The sequence below is a fragment of the Tetrao urogallus genome (genome assembly GCF_951394365.1).
Source record: "Tetrao urogallus genome assembly, chromosome: 4".
Lineage (NCBI taxonomy): Eukaryota > Metazoa > Chordata > Aves > Galliformes > Phasianidae > Tetrao > Tetrao urogallus.
This window is the reverse complement of record NC_136817.1, coordinates 62,906,526-62,926,879: the sequence shown is the minus strand read 5'-3', so window position 1 is coordinate 62,926,879 and position 20,354 is coordinate 62,906,526. Positions and strand designations below refer to the sequence as shown.

Below are 20,354 nucleotides of genomic sequence, written 5' to 3'. Positions count from 1 at the left end.
AACAGGGGTTGCTCAGCTGGAGTAAACGTGCTTACAAGAGCTGAAGAAGGAGCTGAGTAACCTTGTTTACAAGAATGGCTTTGCTTGAATTCATCCTTAATGCTTCCTACGAATTACAGCCATTTCTGCAATTGCACTGAATGTCACTGCTGTACAGCAGCAGGCTGTTCTCCAAAATATTCCCAGACCACTGGCAGCATTCAGCCTCTCACGACACTTTTTGCTTTTCTCTCTTTTCCCCTTTTACATTGAAAAAAATGCCAGACAAATAATTACAGTCCTGGAGACGGCATCAGAAACCTGTTCTTTAACCTTCTGCATTTAAATATTATCATCTATCTGTGCTTCCATTCCCCTGAAAATGACGAGAGTGAAACTACGCAGTCTTAGGAAAGAGCAGGGCTCAGGAGGGATCTCCTTTGTGTTGTCTGTGCACATGTCTAACCTGCACTGTTGCTAAAGCACAGGTGAGGTTTCGTTTTGGTTTTCAGCTGGTGGCTCAGGTGTTGCTCACACAAAGCGTGCAAAGGGAGTGGCAGCTAACAGGAGATGAGATTTTATTTTTGGTTTCTTTTAAGTGATTGGCACATGCTCCAGGATCTGGTTGCTGGAGTATGGGATGAGGGTGAGACTCGTTAGGAGCTATAATCCCTTTGACTCCGTTAGTTATTTCATTACCAGTTATTGGTATTTTCACACTGACATCAAGTGCAGTACATTGCTACTTTTTTCAGTCCTTAAAATAAGTACATTAATCAAATAACACCCATGATATACATATATTTTAATACAATGTAAACCGTTAATAATCACAAAACCACCATTTTATATATCTGATACTGCAAAGCACATAAAAAACTTGATAACCTGAGTGAAAACCCTGCTTCTAATACAGACCAATAGAGCCAGAAGATCAGACATATGGATACAGATCTTGTGTGAAAATTAAACTCCTCTTTATGGATACACATTCTGGAAGATTATGCTTTAAAAATGTAAAAATACAGATGAATGTTTTTACCTTGATATGCATCTTAGCTCTTTTCAACAGACTTAGAGTGGTATGTCTGGTGCTGTCCGGCCCAAGAGGCACGAGCTGTTTTAGCTGTTCCAAATATAGCCGGAGTTTCGCCCGTCTGCAATTATTAAAAATGAAGAGTGTTGTAGTAAAGTTGCACTTGAATTGCACATCCTATATGCAAACACCATCTGTTTGCAGGATCTCTCTGCAAAACTCAATTCAACAGTGGCTTCCTCTCCCCTTCCTTTGGCAAAGTTTCAGACCGAAAGGTCACTTGAAATGTAGTAATGCTACTTGGCACACTCGTACACTATTTTCATACCTATATTTGAAAGCAGTTTGCTCTGTCTGGTTATTCCCAACTTAAGGAAGGGGAAGTACATCCAGAGAAAGTAACTCAACCGAGGCTGCACATTGAATGTGTGGTTGAATAAAGAAGAAAAGTGGAGACTTCACCCCAACCTGGATGGCTTTCCAGCCCGTGGGAGGGAGCAGAGCCTGCACACTGCAGCTCCCCGCTGCCCGATGTGATGGTTGTGCTCCTGCAAGGCACGGCTGCTTCCAGCTGTACCTCTCAGCCCTCACCATGGACCCTTTTTGCTCCTGCCCATGTACGAACCCACAGCCCACTGTGAGGGAGCCAGAACAACACTTGGAGCAACACCAATGAGCTCCAGCAGTGTCAGGTCCATTGCTCTCATTCAAGTGATACCATTACCACTCCCAGCAACTTTTCTCCTATACTAATGGCATCAAATCCATTGGTAAAGAATGAGGATAAGCAAAATGGCATTTCTACAGCTAGCTGATTTCCAAACTTTTTGTATTTCTTTAAGGAGGCACTGGCAGTACAACACTCCATGCAACTCTACTGTAACTGCCAAAGCAAAGCAGAGCAAACCAAAGAACATCGCACCTTTCAGTTTTACACAATGGAAATAGATGCAGCACTTACATGAGCAACATCTGTACCATTTTCTTTCCACCAGCCCAGACTGAACAAAGCAATGATCTGGAGCATGCCTACAGCCCCCACACAGCACTAATAATAAGCGAAGCGGATCACAAGTGTGACATGAATAATTATCTGTTTCCAATCTGCTGTATGCTGCATGAAGGAAACAAACTGTGCGGGAAATGTAATGCTCCTGGTCAGGACATTCAGAACAAGAATTCAGCATCAGTATCTGAAATGCAACTTAAGAGGATTCAGTGTAAACTGAATGACAGGTAACATCGTATCTGGACTGAGTACTGTAATGCAAAAACCTGAGAATGAATGGGGGAGAAAAACGCAAAATAAAACCTAATGAAAATTCAGTGCTGTAATGACGACACACTGACTTGTAGTTCTGGCTGCCTGTAAATTAGTGGTGCATTAGGTATGAATTCAAAGAGCATTCTGTAGAACTGTTAATTCTTTCTTCAAGTCATTTAGGAGAAAGAGGTTATTGGTGGAAGTATGATTCAAGAGAGAACAGATGCCATACTCTTTGTTTAGGGCTGGGGTTTGGTTTATTGGTTTATTTGGTATTCAAGGCTCTGCACCTAACAACCAAACCGCTTTTATTTCATGCACAGCCTCGTAGGTGGGAGCAGCCCTGGGACTGCTGAGCTGAGCCACGATGCCGACCTTTACAGCAGATGCAAAGGATGAAGTGCCACCATCAGGGGCTACTGGGAGCTATACTGGGAACACAGGTAACGCTTTATTTCTCTTTCTATAGCCTTTAATAGCTACCTGGTTTTTTTTATGTGTGTATTAACTAAAATCTTGCTTCGAGCACTGAATTCAATCCATCTTTTTGATTTCTAACTGGCCTCTAAGCATGCATGCAGCCATTGCGTCACTCGGTACAACTTGGATGCAACTCTATTTAGACAGCTGACAGAGAAGTGGGGACTGAGGATAAAGGAGGATGTGGCAAGAGAGGGGACAAGAAGAGTACCCACGTGGCAAACAGAGAGTTAAACACATGGACCAGAATGACTGCTTGCAGTAATTAGAAGTATTATAACGAATACACTGAACTGTTAATCTAAAGTCTACTTAATATTCATGTTGAAATACATCAGTGGAAGCCAGGCTCCATACCCAGCTTATCTGCCTCTGCTGGTATTTGAAGAAAGTCTGCTTACTGCAGGGTCACAATAAGGGTTTGGTGCACTTCCTTAGCACCCGCTGGGGCAACGAGCAGAGATACATCCAGTGGGCGAGGCTGTGAGCCTGGCTGAAGCACTGCTCTTTTATGTCCTACGCAAAGCAGGCAAAGCAGGATTTGGCAGCAGTGCCACAAAGAGTATACAACTGAAGTTAATAAGAATATTTTAACTGATCAATGAGAATAATTAAAAGGAGCGCGATATTAAAATACTAATAATGCCTTAAAACATTCTCTAACAACAGACAGCACAGTGTAATAAACACACCTTGCTGAAACACCCACGGGAACTTCATCTTTTTTTGTGAGTGTAAACAAGGGGATATTTTCTTTCATTCTTTTACTCATGTCTTTACATAAATGTTTATGTTGCTAATTCATGTATTGTAACACAAGAGCATCATCAATGGCCTGAATTATGAACACGGAAACTCCACCCTGCCACAATTACTAGAGTAAATACCCCACAGTTTTCAGTTTACAAATCTTGGAAAAAAACCCTCTAAGAATGTAAGAGAGCATTGCTGGCATGCTGCAGTAACCGATCACAGCAGCAGCAAGGGACTCCGACTTCACAGCAGATAAATTGTCACGCGCGGGATCTGTCAGCACTAACTTCTCCCTGGCTGCAGGGAACCGACAGCTTTTCCTCCTCGGCCAATGGGAGCCACCCAGAAGGCAGCCGCAGAGGTAATCACAGCCTGAGCCCTTTGTGTTCTGTACATCAGGCCACATACTCTACCTAGAAAATAAGCAAAAAGCTGTCTGGTCCGAGAAGAGCTGGGGAACAGTCTCTGTGCCCGCGATGCGGCTCAGTGCAGTAATTACACTGCTCCAGCTCCAAAACATGACACCTTCGCCCACACCACGCATGATGTCAGGCGAGTAAGCCGGTGCCTAGAAAAGCACACGCTTTTCCGCTCCCATGTGGATGCACAGAAATATTCCCTTCATCGCTGCTCTTGAATTTAGCCGAGAAGTTAAGGACCTGTAACAAGCCTCCAAAAATTCACATACTTGAGCTGTGTGGATGGAGTGAGGTGTTGAGAGAGAAGCCAAGTGACCCACCTCAGACACTGCATGTGTTTTTCTGCCTGAAGACGAAGATGTCAGATGGTCAAGACTCCATAGAACATCACAGAATGGCATGGGCCGGGTTGGGCTGTGAACTCAAAGCCTATCCATTCCCAACCCCTTGCTGTAGGCTGGTTGCCCCACACCAGCTCAGACTGCACAGGGCCAACCTGGCCTTGAGCACCTCCAGGTATGGGGCACCCGCAGCTCACTGGGCAGCCTGTGCCACAGCCTCACTACATTCTTAGTAAAGAAATTCCTCCTAATTTCTTCTCAGAGTGGTGAGGCAATGGAACAGGCCTCTCAGGGAGGTGCTGGAGTCACTGTCCCTGATGGTACTCAAGAAAAGGGTAGAGAAGGCACTGAGGGACATGGTCAGTGGACATGGAGAGGATGGGTTCACAGTTGAACTAAATGACCTTGGAGGTCTTTTCCAACCTCAATGATTCTATGGTTCTATCACTATCAGACTGCATGAAAAATCGGTCTCCCTCCTGTTCATAAGCTCCCATTAAGTACTGGAAGGCCGCAGTGGTCTCCCCTTCTCCAGCCTGAAAAAGCCCAACTCCCTCAGCCTTTCTTCATAGCAGAGGTGCTACAGCTCTCTGAGCAACTTCAGTCTTTTCCTCATGAGTGAGCCTATCACATGGTCCTGTAATGCTCTACTAATGCTTAATAAAAAGGAGCTATAGCCCCTCTGCGTCAGTCAAGGCTCCCCTGGGGCAGCTGTCCTACAGCAGGTGGGTGGTTCACCACTTTCATAGAAACGACAATCACTTTTTGACAGCCACCATAACAGCTATTGACTGGGACTCCCTGAACTCACACTGAAACTGTGAAAGCAGCACGGGGCAACACTTGCTAAGTACTTCAGCCAAACGAACCTGCCAGGCCAAAGGGCCATGTGAGGGGCCTGCCTCAAGGCACCAAGTCCGGACAGGATGCCATGCCCAGCTGTGCTGGAGATTCCCCCACAGCACTTCCATAAGAAGTTCACTTGAAGGCCACGCTCTGCAGTCCATAGATTCCACAGAAAGGCAAGGAGCCATGCTGGCTGGAGGAGCTCGGATTTACCACTCTTTTAAGACAGGCTGCTGTACAAAAGCACATGAAGATCTCTGACTCAAACCTGTCTCAAAATTGCATAAATTAATCTATTAAATAGCAGTCAGGAAGCTTCCCCATAGGTATGAAATTCTGGATGCAAATATATTTTACACCAAGAAATGGAATGCTATGTTGCAGAGGGGGAAAGAAAAAGAACAAAAAGCCTATTGTTTGCACTGGATAATCTTAATTCCAAGAAAACTGCAACAATTCCAAGAAATTCCTACAACTTCTTGACGGGTGGTTGCAATGGGAACAAAATACTCCTTGGTAAGGCCAAATAATGAAATAAGAGGCAATGGCTGTGAGGTACAGGATGGGCATTAGGAAACAAATTTATTACGAAAGCAGTGCATATGCAGAATAGGTTGCCCAGAAAAGCTGCACAAGTGCTGCTGCTGGAGGTTTTTCAAAATTCATCTTGACAAAACCACAGTGTTTCAGAGGTCCTTCCAATCAACACTGCTGTGACTGTATAAATCAGACTGCTTGGAAAACCATAGCATTTGACTCACATAGCAGCAAAAAAAAAAAAAAAAGAAAAGAAAAAAACAGTGCAGTTCAAACTGCCAGTCTTATCCAATACAGTGCTGTAGGTTTGTGGAGTGACCTGATCCACCTACAGGCTTTCCATGGGAGCTCTCCGTAGCTTTTTTAGACACAGCGTGGCAGATAGAAATAACCTGCAGACAGTTAAAAAGTAGGCAGCAAAAAGCAAAAAGCTACTGCTCAGGCAGCAGCTGCACAGCTCTCTGGTGGCAGTGAAAGTACGTTTCCTAAACCACACAAGTACAAATCAAGAGACCTAAACTGGGGTCTGTTGTTTAACCCTTTGATCTGCACCAAGTCAACAGGAAAGGCAACGCTTTCCTTTGGCAATGCATGTCCAAAGCAAGCTGCTTTACCCTCCCTGTGGCATGCCTCAGCCAGGCCTAAGTGAAATTACATGGCACAGACATTCATGACAGCTTACAGGGTGGCAGTGAAAAATGCTGCCATGTCCAAACATGCATGTATCACACCGCCCTGGCAGGGAAACCCACACAAGACAGAGCTGCTGACAGCCCTCCTCACATCTGTGATAGGAAGCACGGGGCAGGCATGTGCTCCAGGCTACACTTGAAGACAGCAGCAGCAGTTCCCACTGCTGACATTGTGCTGCTCACTGCCTGCGGAAAGCATCAAAATGGCAATGCTCATCCATGGATTCCTCAGCAGTCACAGACAAGAGCACAGAGCTCAACAGACACAGGTCACATTCCTGACGGATCCACCTTGTGCGTCAAGACCTCAGTCCACAGCCTCTCCAAGTTAGAAGAGTGACTCTCTCACACGTACGCATTCTTGTGTTGACTCAATGCTGGCTGTAATAGGAAAGGGCCAACTCTGCCAGCAAAGCCTGATGTCCCATGGGAAGTCCCAGAACAGCCCTGACTTCTCCATACCTACTGAGCCCTACCAGCAGATTGCCCAGTCAGGACACCCTGTTGTCCTGGCCATACTGAGGTGTGTGCAGCAAGGATCTGAAAGCATGTATGGACATGAAACACTGCCTGCTTCACAAGAAGGCCCGAGCTGTGCTTTCTGCAATATGTTTTCAGTGCTAAAAATGCTTGCATGGCTGAACATGTGTCTGTATTTCAGAAGTCCCAAATTTAGTCTACTAAACTAGCTGTGTCTACAGGAGGTTGACACACTCTTAAACCAATTGCTAAATATATTTACTTGGAGATGTTTTGCAAATAAAAGAACTACAGATCAAACACTCAAATGACAATGAAAATGCAGTCATTAAAAGTTGCACCTCTGAAAACAATAGATACATTTGAAATAGGTGCAAAAATTTAAAGAAAATCATCATTTCTGCACTTCATCTATTTCAATCCAAGAAACAGACAGCTTCAGAGCCTGCCACAATGTAAGTCCCGTCCTAGCTCACAAGGAAAGCCCCAGAGTTCTTAATACAAACAGCCTCCACACTTCAAAAAAAAAAAAAACAAACACAACTATTACAGGTAACCTGAATAAAAATTCTGAAATAAATCAAGGAGAAGCAATATTCGTACAAACTGGACAGAGTCACTGAAGCATTTCAAATTCCTCCTTTCGTGTTTCACATTTTTTTCCACATTTAAACCTGGTCCTGTGCTGTGCAATGAAGTTAATATACACAAGTTTAAATATAGAGCAGTTTCTAAATTTTTCATTGCTGCACAATGACTAAGTAAACTGGATTAATAACATACATAGGATAAAGTCAGAGAAGGATCCCTGCACCAAAAATTCACATCTGGAGTCACATACACAGACTCTGGAGTCCAGGTACTTCGTGAATCAAAGGGGTTTGGGTTGAGCCAACAACTTCAGCTCAGAAACCGCTGCAGTGAACCATGGGGTTTGCTTCCTTAAGAAAAGTGATTCTATCTGTCACCAGACAACAAATTCGGCATAAAATACAGAAGTGAGCTAGCTAACTGCAATCACAAAATACTGTGTTTTACAGGAAGACTCTTCACAGTTTTATTTACGAAGAGCCACCACCTGTATGGGGAGCAGTAAAGTTTTAGAGAGAATCAGCAAATGAGGATCTTTCATGACCCATTCTGGCCATGACTGCAGATAGCATTACTGTCCAAACCCTTATCACTAGCTGCTTCTAAAGATGCCAACCTCTCAGCTTGCCCAGTCCCACCCCCTGCCATAGGCTGGGAACCCCCCCAGCTAAGGCTGCCAGGGCCTGTTCAAGCCAGCTCCAGGCACGGGGCACTCTCAGCTCTCCAGGCTGCCTGTGCCAGGGCCTCACGTCCTCTAAGTAAAAATCTTCTTCCTAACATCTAACCCAAATTTTAGTTTAGTTTAGTAACCCCCTTTTAGTTTTAAGAGTCCGTCCCCCTCCTGCTTAAAAGCTCCTACAAGAGCTCCATCTCTTTTTATTTTTATGCATAATCACATCTGATTGGTGACAGAATTTTGCTACGGATAGCTTTATGATGCTGGAAACAAAATGTTTGCATGTTATTTTCTATATTCCTGGGTACCCCTGTACATACATACAATGTACATACAGACATAATTATATACCCCACTGTGTAGCAGGAGCTGGTATTCAGGCACACCTGCCTTACTCCTCCATAAGATAACACTTTTCCTGAACTGCCAGGAATGATGTATTTACAGCTCTGCAACGCTTTTAATAAGCCATCAAAGATGATCCTGCACCAATTAAAATGCATTTGTTTACACAGGCATTTAGAGAGATGGTATCTACAACTTCCATCTTAAGAAATTAAAGAAACTCCATTATAGCAAAATGCTTCTGAAGAAACCTTTCTATTAATGGTCCAGGCAGGATTTAGAGTACCTTCAGAAAAAAGATCAAATGCAATGCAAGATAACAGCTCTCCACTGAAGTATAAAATCTTGTCTCTCCCGTATTTTCCATATTTCTTTCAGCCAGAAACACTTTCAATACTTTTTTCCACTCTACAAAGGATACCTCGAACATATTCCCAGTTTTTCAATAGAGGCTCATATTCACGCTGCACAATCTACTTCATCTACACAACAAATTTACTTTAGTGAAAAGGAAAGAAAACCTCTTAGTATTAAAGCACTGTACCATGGCGAGGCACCCAGTGTGCCGCACTTGGACATTCTGATTGCTTCGAGATGTGTGAAATATTTGCTCACAGCTGAGTGCCTCAGAGTCAAAAACAGAAAATTCAGCAGAGCCCTTACAGCAAACTCTTTTAGTTTTTATTATACAAGGAAAAAATAAATCAAGCAAATCAGCTTTCTGTAGATGTACTTCTCTTTGAGCTATGAACAAAATGCTGAAATTTGTGCTGCAGGTGAAGATTCATAGGTTTGTTCCAAATCGTATTTTTTTGCCTTTGTCTAATACCCCCACAGGTCTCTGTATCTAAATTCAGCATAGAAGCACTGGAAGGTACAGAGGTAACAGATGGAAAAACCTGCAAGTGCCTGATCAGACAATCTCTCTAAACTGGAGAGCTGTGGATTTGAAGGATGGCTGTGGATTAAGAACTGGCTGGCTGCTTGCAGCCAGAGGGTTGTGATCAATGGTTCTGTGTCAGGGTGGAGGCTGCTCACAAGCGGTGTCCTTCAGGGGTCGGTCTTGGGACTGGTGCTCTTCAGGATCTTCACCAACGACACAGACGATGGCATCAAGTGCACCCTCAGCAAGTTTGTGGACAATACCAAGCTGAGCAGTGCAGTCGATACATTGGAGGGAAGGAAAGCCATCCAGAGGGACCTGGACAGGCTGGAGAAGTGGGCCCACATGAAAATAATTAGGTTCAGTAAGGCCAAGTGCAGGGTGCTGACTTGGGTCGGGGCAATCCCAGGTGTTTATACAGACTGGGAGAAGAACCTGTTGAGAGCAGCCCTGCAGAGAAGGACTTTGGGTCCTGGTGGATGAGAAGCTGGACGTGAGCCAGCAGTGTGCACTTCCAGCCTGGAAGGCCAACTGTGTTCTGGGCTGCATTGAAAAAGGTTGGCCAGCAAGGAGAGGGAGGTGATTGTCCCTGTCTACTCAGCTCTTGTGAGGCCCCATCTGGAGTACTGCGTCCTGGCCTGGGCCCCCAGAACAAGAAAGACACAGAGCTCTTGGAATGAGTCCAGAGGAGGGCCACTAAGATGATCAGAGGGCTGGAGCACCTGTCCTATGAAGAAAGGTTGAGGGAACTGGGCTCTTAGAGAAGAGAAGGCTCTGGGGGACCTCATTGTGGCCTTCCAGTACTGGAAGGGAGCATACAAACAGGAGGGGCAACAGCTGTCTACCAAGGTGGATAGTGATAGGACAAGGGGGAATGGTCTGAAACTGACACAGGGGAGGTTTAGGTTAGATAGTAGAAGGAAGTTCTTCACACAGTGGTGACACACTGGAACAGGTTACCCAAGGAGGTTGTGGATGCCCCATCCCTGGAGGCATTCAAGGCCAGGCTGAATGTGGCTCTGGGCAGCCTGGTCTGCTGGCTGGCAACCCTGCGTGTAGCAGGGGGTTGAAACTCGATGATCGTTGTGGTCCTTCTCAACTCAGGCCATTCTATGAATCAGCACAACAGCCTACTTTAGCAAGTACCAGGAGTTTCAGTGCTCCACCTGCATTTTCAGTGTCCTGAATATTTTTGTGTCTTTGTTTCTCTAAATCGAAACTGGCCAGACAGCTCCAGCAGTGAGGTCAGTGGTCTTTGGGTGCTTCTGTAGTGTCTGAATAGAATCATACAACCATCTGAGTTGGAGAGGACCTTTAAAGGTCATCTCCTCTAATTCCCCTGCAATGAACAGGGACATCACTTCCCTACAAAGGCAATGTCTGCAAGTCTATCTTGTAATCATTACCTTTAAAAGAGCTCTGAGCTTGGCCATCCACATGTTTTCATGTGAGCAGCTGTCAGAAATGAGTGGTGATGGTTCTAACTCTTACACCACAGAAGACAGAAGAAAACATCTGCTGCCTGTCGTAACGCTTACCGCTTCCCAACTCAATGTCTTCTGCACATTTTCACTCTGAAAAATATTTACGTTCTCTACGTCCCTCTACACCGATGCACACTGCAGCATTCATAGTGTATTCTGTTTACTTTCACTTACTGCCACTTCAGCCCACTTGCTGAGCCAAGACCCCACGCCTTTAACTTTGCTTTTTACCTTCCAAAAGTCGCAGCTCGTTCATGTTTTGGAGTACGTTCATGTACCAGGCCTATTCCTACATCATTTAGCAAACGTAAGTTGAAGGAAATACCTGCAATACCACAGATATATAAATTTTTGGCCAGGCACACATGTTGGCAGCAGTGTGCAAGAGGCTAGCTGGGGACAGGTGAACCCGGCTGCTTTGGGAGCAGGAGACTCTGGCTGCTGATGAGAGGATACCTGGCAGGCCCTGCTGTCCACCTTGCCCTCTTCCCCTCTTTCTCCTTTGCCTGTCCCTCCAGCCTCTCCTTGTTCTGACTTATGAGCATCAAGCTACATCAATGTTCCTTCATCTCTCAGGGTGACCACAAGCAAACTTCCAAAGCTCTCTGCACTCTGGTTATCGCTGGAGGGTGGGCTGGGGAGGCCAGAGCATCTCTCATGGCAGCAGACAGACTGCTGAGGGCCCCAGAGGCACAGCAGAAGACAAAATCCCTATGGTGCAGTTAGTGCCTGTTACCATCTAATTCCTCCATCTCCTCCCACGCAAGTCCTCCTCCTGCCACTGTGAGGTGTCAGGGAAGTGTGTGAGATGCGACACTGCTGTCTGCCCTCCAATGCTCTGTCGTTTGCCTGCAGACCAGCCCCACAGAGGACAACATCCAAATGGACTGCCTGATTTCCAACTAGGACTGTTCCTCCTACGGACAGGGCGAGCAGCATGCAGTCGTGCACAACAGTAAGCAGTGAGAGCAAGGCCTAGGGGCAGGCAGGACACAGCAGCTCTGCCTGGTGCCAGCCATGGCCACAAGGGAAACACAGCCCCAGGCTCAGCCTCAGGACCTGAGGACCTGCAGCTGGGTCTCACCTCTGTTTTATGTTGCTGTTAGTGAATGGCAGCCACAGGGTTTAACAGCCCTTCACTGTCTCAGGTCTTGGAGATAAGTAACTGAAGCATGCAGAAATCTGAGATGTGCTTCTTAGAAAAAGTCAACTGAAATTTACAAGCTCTAGAGGGACTCCCAAAAGCATCACAAGCTAACAATGGCAGCTGGATACCATTTGTCTTTCCTGGATGGTGACCATCTCAGAGTCACAGACATAGGATTCCCCATCCTCTGACCACAGGCAGTAAAATCTCTGACCTTGCAAGAGTGTGAGGCAACAGAAATCTACCATTATGGTAACTGCTGAAAGGCTTCACCCTTGCAGAGATTTGTTTTTTCCTCTGTAAACAAAACAGGAGTGATTTCAACCTAGATTTAGTATTGTAACCTTCAGGTTTTGCTCATCTACAGAAAACAGCTTTCTGCATTTTAAACCTTCAAACTCAATGTCAAGCAAGTGTGAGTAATCCTTACACCTACAGAAGAAGAATTTCTGTTTCAAATGTCTCCTATTTTTAGCTCTGTTATCTACTGATTATCTTTTAACATTTACCTTCCAAACACTTTTGAGCAGTAGCAGGAGATGCTGCACAGCACAACAGGCAGCGTCACGCTGCACCTATCTAACACAGGCAGACAAACAGTGCTTGTGGGGAAACACACAAGTGGTGGAAAAACATCTGTAAATACCTGAAAGTAGAGTCTACAAAAAATAGTTGACTGTGTTTGCACTAAATTAATTAACTGCTTTGTTCCTCCAGCCTCACACTTCTTTGTTTCTGCATTAAAATGCAGACATTGCAACTGAGCGGTCCTCCTAAATGAGACCTCTCCAATCCATCTGTCTTATTGGCACTCGTGTTTCTTAGATTATTCTGCAGGGAGACTTAAGATTTGGAGTTTGTCTGTTGCCTCAGAACAGCGGTAGACCAAATTAGGTAAGGCAGTGTCACTGCAAGATCAGCCAATCCCAGTATTGAGTGGCTTTAATTCCCACTTGAAGTGACATGAGCTGCACGCACGCGCGCGCGCACACACACACACACACTCCCTCAGAAACCCCAAGAGTGGATGACAACTCCATCTGTACACAAGGGCAATGCTCTTTGGTCTTTGGCAGCAGTGGAACACAATATTCCCTCCTGTTCAGCAAATCCTCCTGCCACAGGTTTGCAGTTCTGCTTTCATTTGCTGCCTTTCCCCGTGCTCTTGTAAGGAATTCATTGAGGAACTGCAGAGCATAGGGCGAAGAGAACTGCATTTACCAAAATGAGGAAAATCTCTGTTATGACCGGGGAGTTGTTCTTCAATTATCAGACTGTTTCCCCACATCAAAATGCTAAGCAAGAACATCATGTCTCAGGACAGCTGCCAACAGGAAGGATCTTCAAAAAAATTAAAGAAATAAAAAGGGAAGGGTGGGGGGTACAGTGCTCAGAGAGGCACAGAGGAGTTGAGCTGTAGCACAGCACTTAGTGAAGGGAGCACAAGGTCCAGTAAGCTTCTCCTGCCTCACTTTATACCTCCCTGCAGACCTGGTTATTTTATACACATGCCAAATGCAGGGAGAAATGTGTTCAAGATTTATATATTTTTTTACATTGCTGTATGATGCAAATTAATCGAGAGGCAAGTCAAGCTGAATTACTTTAGCTAAACTGAAACCGTGCATTGGCTTCACACACTGAGTGTGAGGTCTTCATGTGGCAGACAGAAGAACTAAATGGCCTTTTTTCCTCTATGAAGATAAATGCAGAGTGTGAGGAACAACGCACATAACAGATACCTGTGGCTGTCACTTAACTGTCTGCTGTACTTCTACATTCAAATGAAAAGGGAAGATCAGGTACCCAGTTTAACCCTAAAGGCCACCTTTAGCCTAATAAACACCATAGGAACTCCACCAGGCATCACAGGCATGAAACACCCACCACAGGAAACTACCTCCCACCACACTTCTGAAGCAACCATATCTCCATTTGGGCACCTATCAACCACCTTCTCAGTCTCAGAGGTAGGAAGCTCTGAATGGGAATTTAAGTACTAGAAATGCATGTTCAATGCTACTTCTTACTCCTGTCTTTGCTTCTGCTGATACTTCCTGACCTGTATCATAGAAGCACTAAGGTAGAAAAAAAAAACCTCCAAGATCATCTAGTCCAACCATCGAACCATCCCTACCATGCCCACTAACCCAAGTTCCTCAAGTGCCACCTCTACCCTTTCCCTGAATACCTCCCAGGGATGGTGATTCCCCTATTTCCCTGGGCAGCCTGTTCCTATGCCTCACAATTCTTTCTGAGAACAAATTTTTCCTAATGTCCAACCTGAACGTACCAAAGCTTCATGGCCATCCTAGAGTTGCTAATGGTGGCAGCTTGCGCATGCATGAGCAAAGCTAATTGGCTTTTAGGGGAAAGACGTGGTGGGCTTTGCTGTCTTTATTAGTGCAGACACTTGAGATGCCTCCAGCAAGGCAGCTGGGTGCTTCTTGTCCCTGTCAGAGACAGCAGGGTGCCTGCTCTAGCCAGCCTAAGACTGGCTCTGGTCCCAAGTGAAAACACCAAAGGAGAAGAACAAAAGAAAGAACCCTGAACTAATTAAGAACACACGTCCCCATATGTCCTGTTGAACGTCCCAAACTCTGCTACTGAAACCCTGTAATTAGAGGTGGACAGAAAAGACAGAGTGTAGGTGCATACATAAACAAATACAGGGGAAGAATTAAATACACCAGCTGTAATTAAATATAGTCTATTCCAAGACTACAATGAATTCAGAGTTCAGCAACACTTTTGTAATATTTCTCCCCCAAAACAATGACCCAATCTGGTGCCATGGGACAGTGCAGAGTTGCAGATATCTGACAGCCCTGCCTAAAAGCTTAGATGTAGCTTGCCACAGCACATGTAGTGCCTTGTTTATAATACAATTTCCGTTCCATTTCCTTTTCCATTGAATGGCACAAAGCTGACTGTCTCTGCCAGACAGGGTGCAGTTGTGCAGAATATGAAAGTGATCCATTTTGAGATGGCAAGGTTTGGAATGGCTCTTCACAACTCTCCCTCTTTCCTGCTTCTTCCTTCCTCACAAGATTCAGCCCTAATTTCTTAAAAACAGTGTTCTGAAATTATCTGGTAATAGAAAAAAAAAAACAAAAAACTTGAAGCTTGGACCCATTTGCCATTTGAATATGTAAATCCATGCAATGGGAACCAAGACACCTGACAGCTTATTTCAAATACCTGTCAGCACCTAAACCCAATAGGTGCTTCTAGCCAAACATACACAACCAGCTCCCAAATTTCCCTACGAGAAATTATTTGCTCCACCCACACTGTTCATTTCAGCAGTCAACACAACAGCACTTACCTATTGGGATGAAGGCAGCTTTCTTAGGGGAATTAGAGGGTTTGCTTCCTTCATGCTTTGCAAATACCAGCTACCGTGGTATGTATGACACACAGTGTCTGTACAACTGATACCTGCAAACACTGTCGGTCCTCCTGACTTTAACAGCAACTGCTGAGTTCTGACAGCAACTACATGCCATGCAGGCCCCTCTTTTAGCATCCTGTATCTTCATTTAGTTATCTGAACGGAAGCATCCACAAACAAAGGCAGGTAAATTTGTTAGGCATTAATCCCAAGGTGCCCATTGGGAGGACAGGACTCAAGCATTTCTCCAGGCTTTTAGAGACTTTTCACCACACTAGAGGTGATCTTTCTTCTGAGCCTTCTGCTTTCTTGCTGTCAGGTAAAGCTTTGCTCAGGTTTTCTTAATGTAGGGCAGGCAGCTTGTGACTGGAATTATTAATGTTAGAAATATTGCAACAGATGACCTCATGTACATGCATCCAAGCCCACACCTCTTCTGTATCAGCTACGTCGATCTCCACACGCTACATAATTAGTTACACTAATTTATATAGAAAAAAAATTGTGTAACATAAGCTAGGCTTAACAAGTAAAACTAGCCACTAAGCCACCCTGCTCTGATCTAGCAGGATGCACGCAGCTCCACAGATGCAGTTTCCATCTCAGAACACAGCACTCCACGAAACCCCAGAACAACCCTCTCCTTCCAAAAATAGGCAAAGAGAGACAAAAAAGGGAAAATCTCATCCGTTCTTGTGAGATGCACTTTTTAGGACAAGAAAAGTCAGTTCTAACCAGATCACATGTGTGGGATATTTGGTGTTTGTTTGTTTGTTTTTCAAAAACAGGCTCAAATTAAACTGCTGTGAAGGAAGAGCATTATGCTTTTTTTATGGTTATGATCCAGTGTCTGAGCAGAGCTTCCAGAACCACAGCTGCATGCTCCACGGCACGCTGCACTACCACGTGTGCTGAGAAGAGAAACAGACTGGGAATTAATTGATCTGTGAAGGAATTCTGCGCAGCCAATTCTAAGCCATGGGCTGTTATGCCCAAGTGTTTGAAAACAGACACCAAAAGGGGAAGGTGGCATTATCTGCAACAGCAAAGTGCATGCTGCTCAATTCAGAAAGCACTGCTTTTAATCTGGGACCTGACCACACTGTACTCAACACTCCAACAGCATAAACATCCCATGGAAAGGGGACTAAAATAGAGCTGGAGGTGCCAACACAGCATGCAGAGGAGAGGATAGAACCAGAACCCCACAGAAGAGCATCACCTCCTGCAGACTAAGCTGGTACCTCAGTGTCAACCCCCACCAGGGACACTGGGTCGCCACACACTTTGTGCTCAGAACATGTCTGGAAGACATCAATCCATTCTCAGGCAAAGCCGGTGCAAGGCCTGAGCTCAGCGCCCATCTGGCCCTAAACAGCAGAGCCATGCTACTGGTGTATTCATGAGCTCTGCACACTGTGTTAGGCATCACTGATCCCAGTGCTCATCTGAGGGCTTCCACAGAGATGTCAGGTTGGGATTCACTCAAGGATTCCCATTGTGTTACGCAGGCCTAGCTTCAGAGACAGCTCCTTAAAGCCCATTGCTGACTAAGTACATTAAAAAATAAATAATCAAGATCCACCTTACTTGCTAAGCTTTAAAGGCACACTGCGCTTGCAGAGGTTGCCCAGAGAAGTTATGGGAGCCCCATCCCTGGAGGAGCTCAAGGCCAGGCTGAATGAAGCCCTAGGCAGCCTGATCTAGTGGGTGACAACCAGCCCATGGCAGGAGGTTGGCTGGAAGTAGATGATATTTAAGGTCCACTCCAACCCAATCCATTCTGTGACACTGTGACTGTCTTTTCCATATTTAATTCAGCAAATTTCTTGCTTCTCCAATCAACAGAGAGGCCACCAGTGAGCATCTCTTCTCCTGTTTGCAGAGGGCAAGCACCAAGCTGTTGTCTGCATGGTTGAAGGTGTCCACTGACCTCTGATTTGTACAAGAGCAGCCCGCTCTTCTTACCATGGTGGCTAAGAACTGGTCTGGTCAATTAGCAGACGCTGAGAGCATAAACCACCTTCCACATAGTCCATTAGAGGCTCAGAGGAAAAAAAAAAAGCATGCACTAGGTTTCTCAGTCATCTCCCCTCTGCTCACTGTCTGTCCAGCCAAGAAGTGCAGGAGCCTGAACCCATACTGAGGCCCTGCAGTTCAGCAGGAAAAATGACATGACAATTTAGTCAAAAGATTGTTTCAGTCAATTTTTCATCACTAAGTAAAAGTTCTGTCCAATGCATGAGGAAGTGTACATCTGTGACACCTGGAGTACAGCGTTCTTTGCAGATTAATTCCTAAGCTTCATCTGATTAATGCACCCCTGCTTGTCAGAACAGCAGTCTAGATGGGAAAAGACTTTTGTTGGGAGTGAGTGGCCAGTGTCATGTTGCTGTGGGCACTAAAAAGACAACACTTCAGCACACTGGAATTTACAATGGCTACTGCAGCACGTCGTGCACGGCAAGCCACAGGTTTGACATCTGCTGAATAGCTGAGGTTGAGGAAAGGTGAGGAAAGAACAGTGCTATGCAAAGCTCTGAACATTCTGGTTTCATCGATTCTCCACGGATTCCTAGACTGAAAAACATTGGACAATTCAGCAAAACCAGAGGATTAAGCTTTCAGTTCTGGGGGTTCAGTGTTTTAAAGACTTTGCCCAACGAACTCCAGAAAATACTTCTTAAGGCATTTTAAGACACGAACCCCAACGTACGCTTTCCTCCTCAGCTGGAAGCCTGAGGTTAAAGTACAGGCAAGAAGGGGTTTGAGCTGGCTGAGGCCACACCTTTCAAGATCCTCCAAGAGGCAGAACTAGCCATGAGGGAGCAGGTATTTGAGCCATGTGCCTGCCTGCCCACAGAGGCAAGTCAGACTCTTATACATATCCTGTTTAAGCAGTGCAAAGGTATGTTTACTGCAGTTCATCTGCAAACCACCTGCAAAACACCAAGAGGGTGTAGAAAACCCTTCAGTTGACAAGAAATGGGTAACAGCATAGAGGTTCTGTTCTGCTTGTAAGACTATGTGGTTCCCAAGACTCACTATCTAGATGGTTTATGTGCAGTCTGCACATGTCCTAGCAATGGCAGATTTCACAGACCCATTACAACAATATCTGCACCAGGTCAGCAAGACCCAACCACTTCAGCAATCTGTAGGCAATAGCAGCCAGATCTGGATGCTAAGGAGAAACACTAAACTGACAAAGGAGTGAAGTGTACTGTCCTGTACTGCAAATTAATACCGCCATTTGCAGAACTGATTCCACCCTGTCCTGAAGCTGGCAGTAGGGTGTGCCAGTGACAATCAGCTGGGTCAGGAAAACAAACTGAGAGAAGCAGCAAGCCTCCCAAACCTTCTGCACAGGGCAGCAGCCAGGCTGGGCTGCACTCATGATGATGCCCAGCAGGAGGACACACATGGATGATCCTTCTATGGAAGCATCCTATGTCCTCAGCTTCCAGCAGACCCTTGGGGGATTTCCTGAGCTGCACTGTAACTTTTAAATGTGATGGATCAACGCAGTTGGATCTTTCTGCGGCACAACATACTAACTGCAATGGTAATTTGGGTTTTGAAAAAGCAGCTCATAGTGAAAATAAACATTAAGTATTGTTTTGGTATACTGTTATTTCAATGACCTTTTAGTTCTAAGTTTATCAGCAACTGATGAACGCACACTTTTTATTAACCCTGCAATTTACTAACACAGAGAAGCACAGACAGAACTTAAAGACCACTGTGCACTCTCCAAACAACAAGTAACCCTTTACGTAGGAAATTAATATAACAATGAATGTGACAGTGCTCCTGGCAAGCTCAGCTGCACTTCTTTCATGATATAACAGATGATCTATTAGAATTTAACTTCACAGACACGAACTCTTATTTATCGGTTAATGCTGTACATCACAGTGCTTCCATTAAAACATATATATTTAATCAAAACTCGTATTTATATATAAATATCTGCTTCAAACACATAATGATGCTTGCCTGGCAAGACTTTAGGCTTAAGGACTACCCAAAGCATGGCACACACCCAAGGACCATGTTACCTTCAGCACACACAGGAACACTTTCAGCTTCCCCCGATTAGTGCTGTAAAACACTACAGGTGAAGCTCATTTAGAAAAGTCAAAGTTTTTCTTCTACTAAAATGCTCTGCAAGTCACTGCATCTCATATATTTCCCATCCTGACCTTGCACTTTTAAAAATCTCAGACTGTCTCCCACAACCTACAAAGGTTTATGCAGCATCACAGCTTCTAGCAGTATGAAACATAGCATGTTTTGAGCTCAAGCAAACTGTTTCTTGTCCCACATGAGACCCAGAGTACAGTTGAATACCTCTACTCTTCCCCCTTTCAGAGCAACATTCCCCAGGAAGCAGGGCAACATCCCCAGAGCAGCCCTCTCCCAGGGACCATGCCTGCTTTTCACTGGATGGGATGTGCTGATTCCTGCAGCAGAGCACTTGCAGGGATGCTGCAGGGCTGGGCACTGCCTGTCGGAGACCTGCGGTCCATTTGCTCAGAGACATGACACAGCCCCCTCTTAGTTATATTCCCGAGTGCCTCACAGGGGCATGCTTGTTTGAGGAATGCACAAAAGACAAGTTTTGCTGCTGCTAATTCACTTCTTCCCAAATTCTTGATTAACAAACAAACAAAACACACAGGGAAAAATCCAAGAGACCTGGCAGAGGCAGGAGATAACTGTCTGCCTACATCAAGCCAAAGCACTTGCTCAGCTTACAAGATGGGAACAGCAACACGTTCCCTGTCCATTTCGAGAACACTGAAACAGAAGCTTTTTCTTCATTTCCTTACTAATTCTTAGAAGCTGTGCTTCAAAATTGTTCAATTTTGAAAGGCTCTGCCATCCAAAGAGTGAGATCTCAACCTCACAGAGCCCTGCGCAGCCATGCAAAAGGAGTGAAACCTCCAGGAGGGCCATACCAATATGGGTGCCCAGGGCTGCACGTGCTTTGCAGAAGGGACG

At 45.2% G+C, this 20,354-nt stretch overlaps 1 protein-coding gene across 1 annotated transcript in view; it reads right to left on the bottom strand.

Annotated features, from left to right (window-relative positions):
* The window catches only part of MXD4 (MAX dimerization protein 4), a gene marked incomplete at both ends in the record, with an annotated part of 35,183 nt that overhangs the window by 3,118 nt on the left and 11,711 nt on the right, over positions 1–20,354 (bottom strand). Inside the window, one exon of the mRNA XM_079534229.1 lies at positions 1,022–1,136. Within this exon, the coding sequence (XP_079390355.1) occupies positions 1,022–1,136 (115 nt within the window). The remainder of the gene's footprint in view (positions 1–1,021; positions 1,137–20,354) is intronic.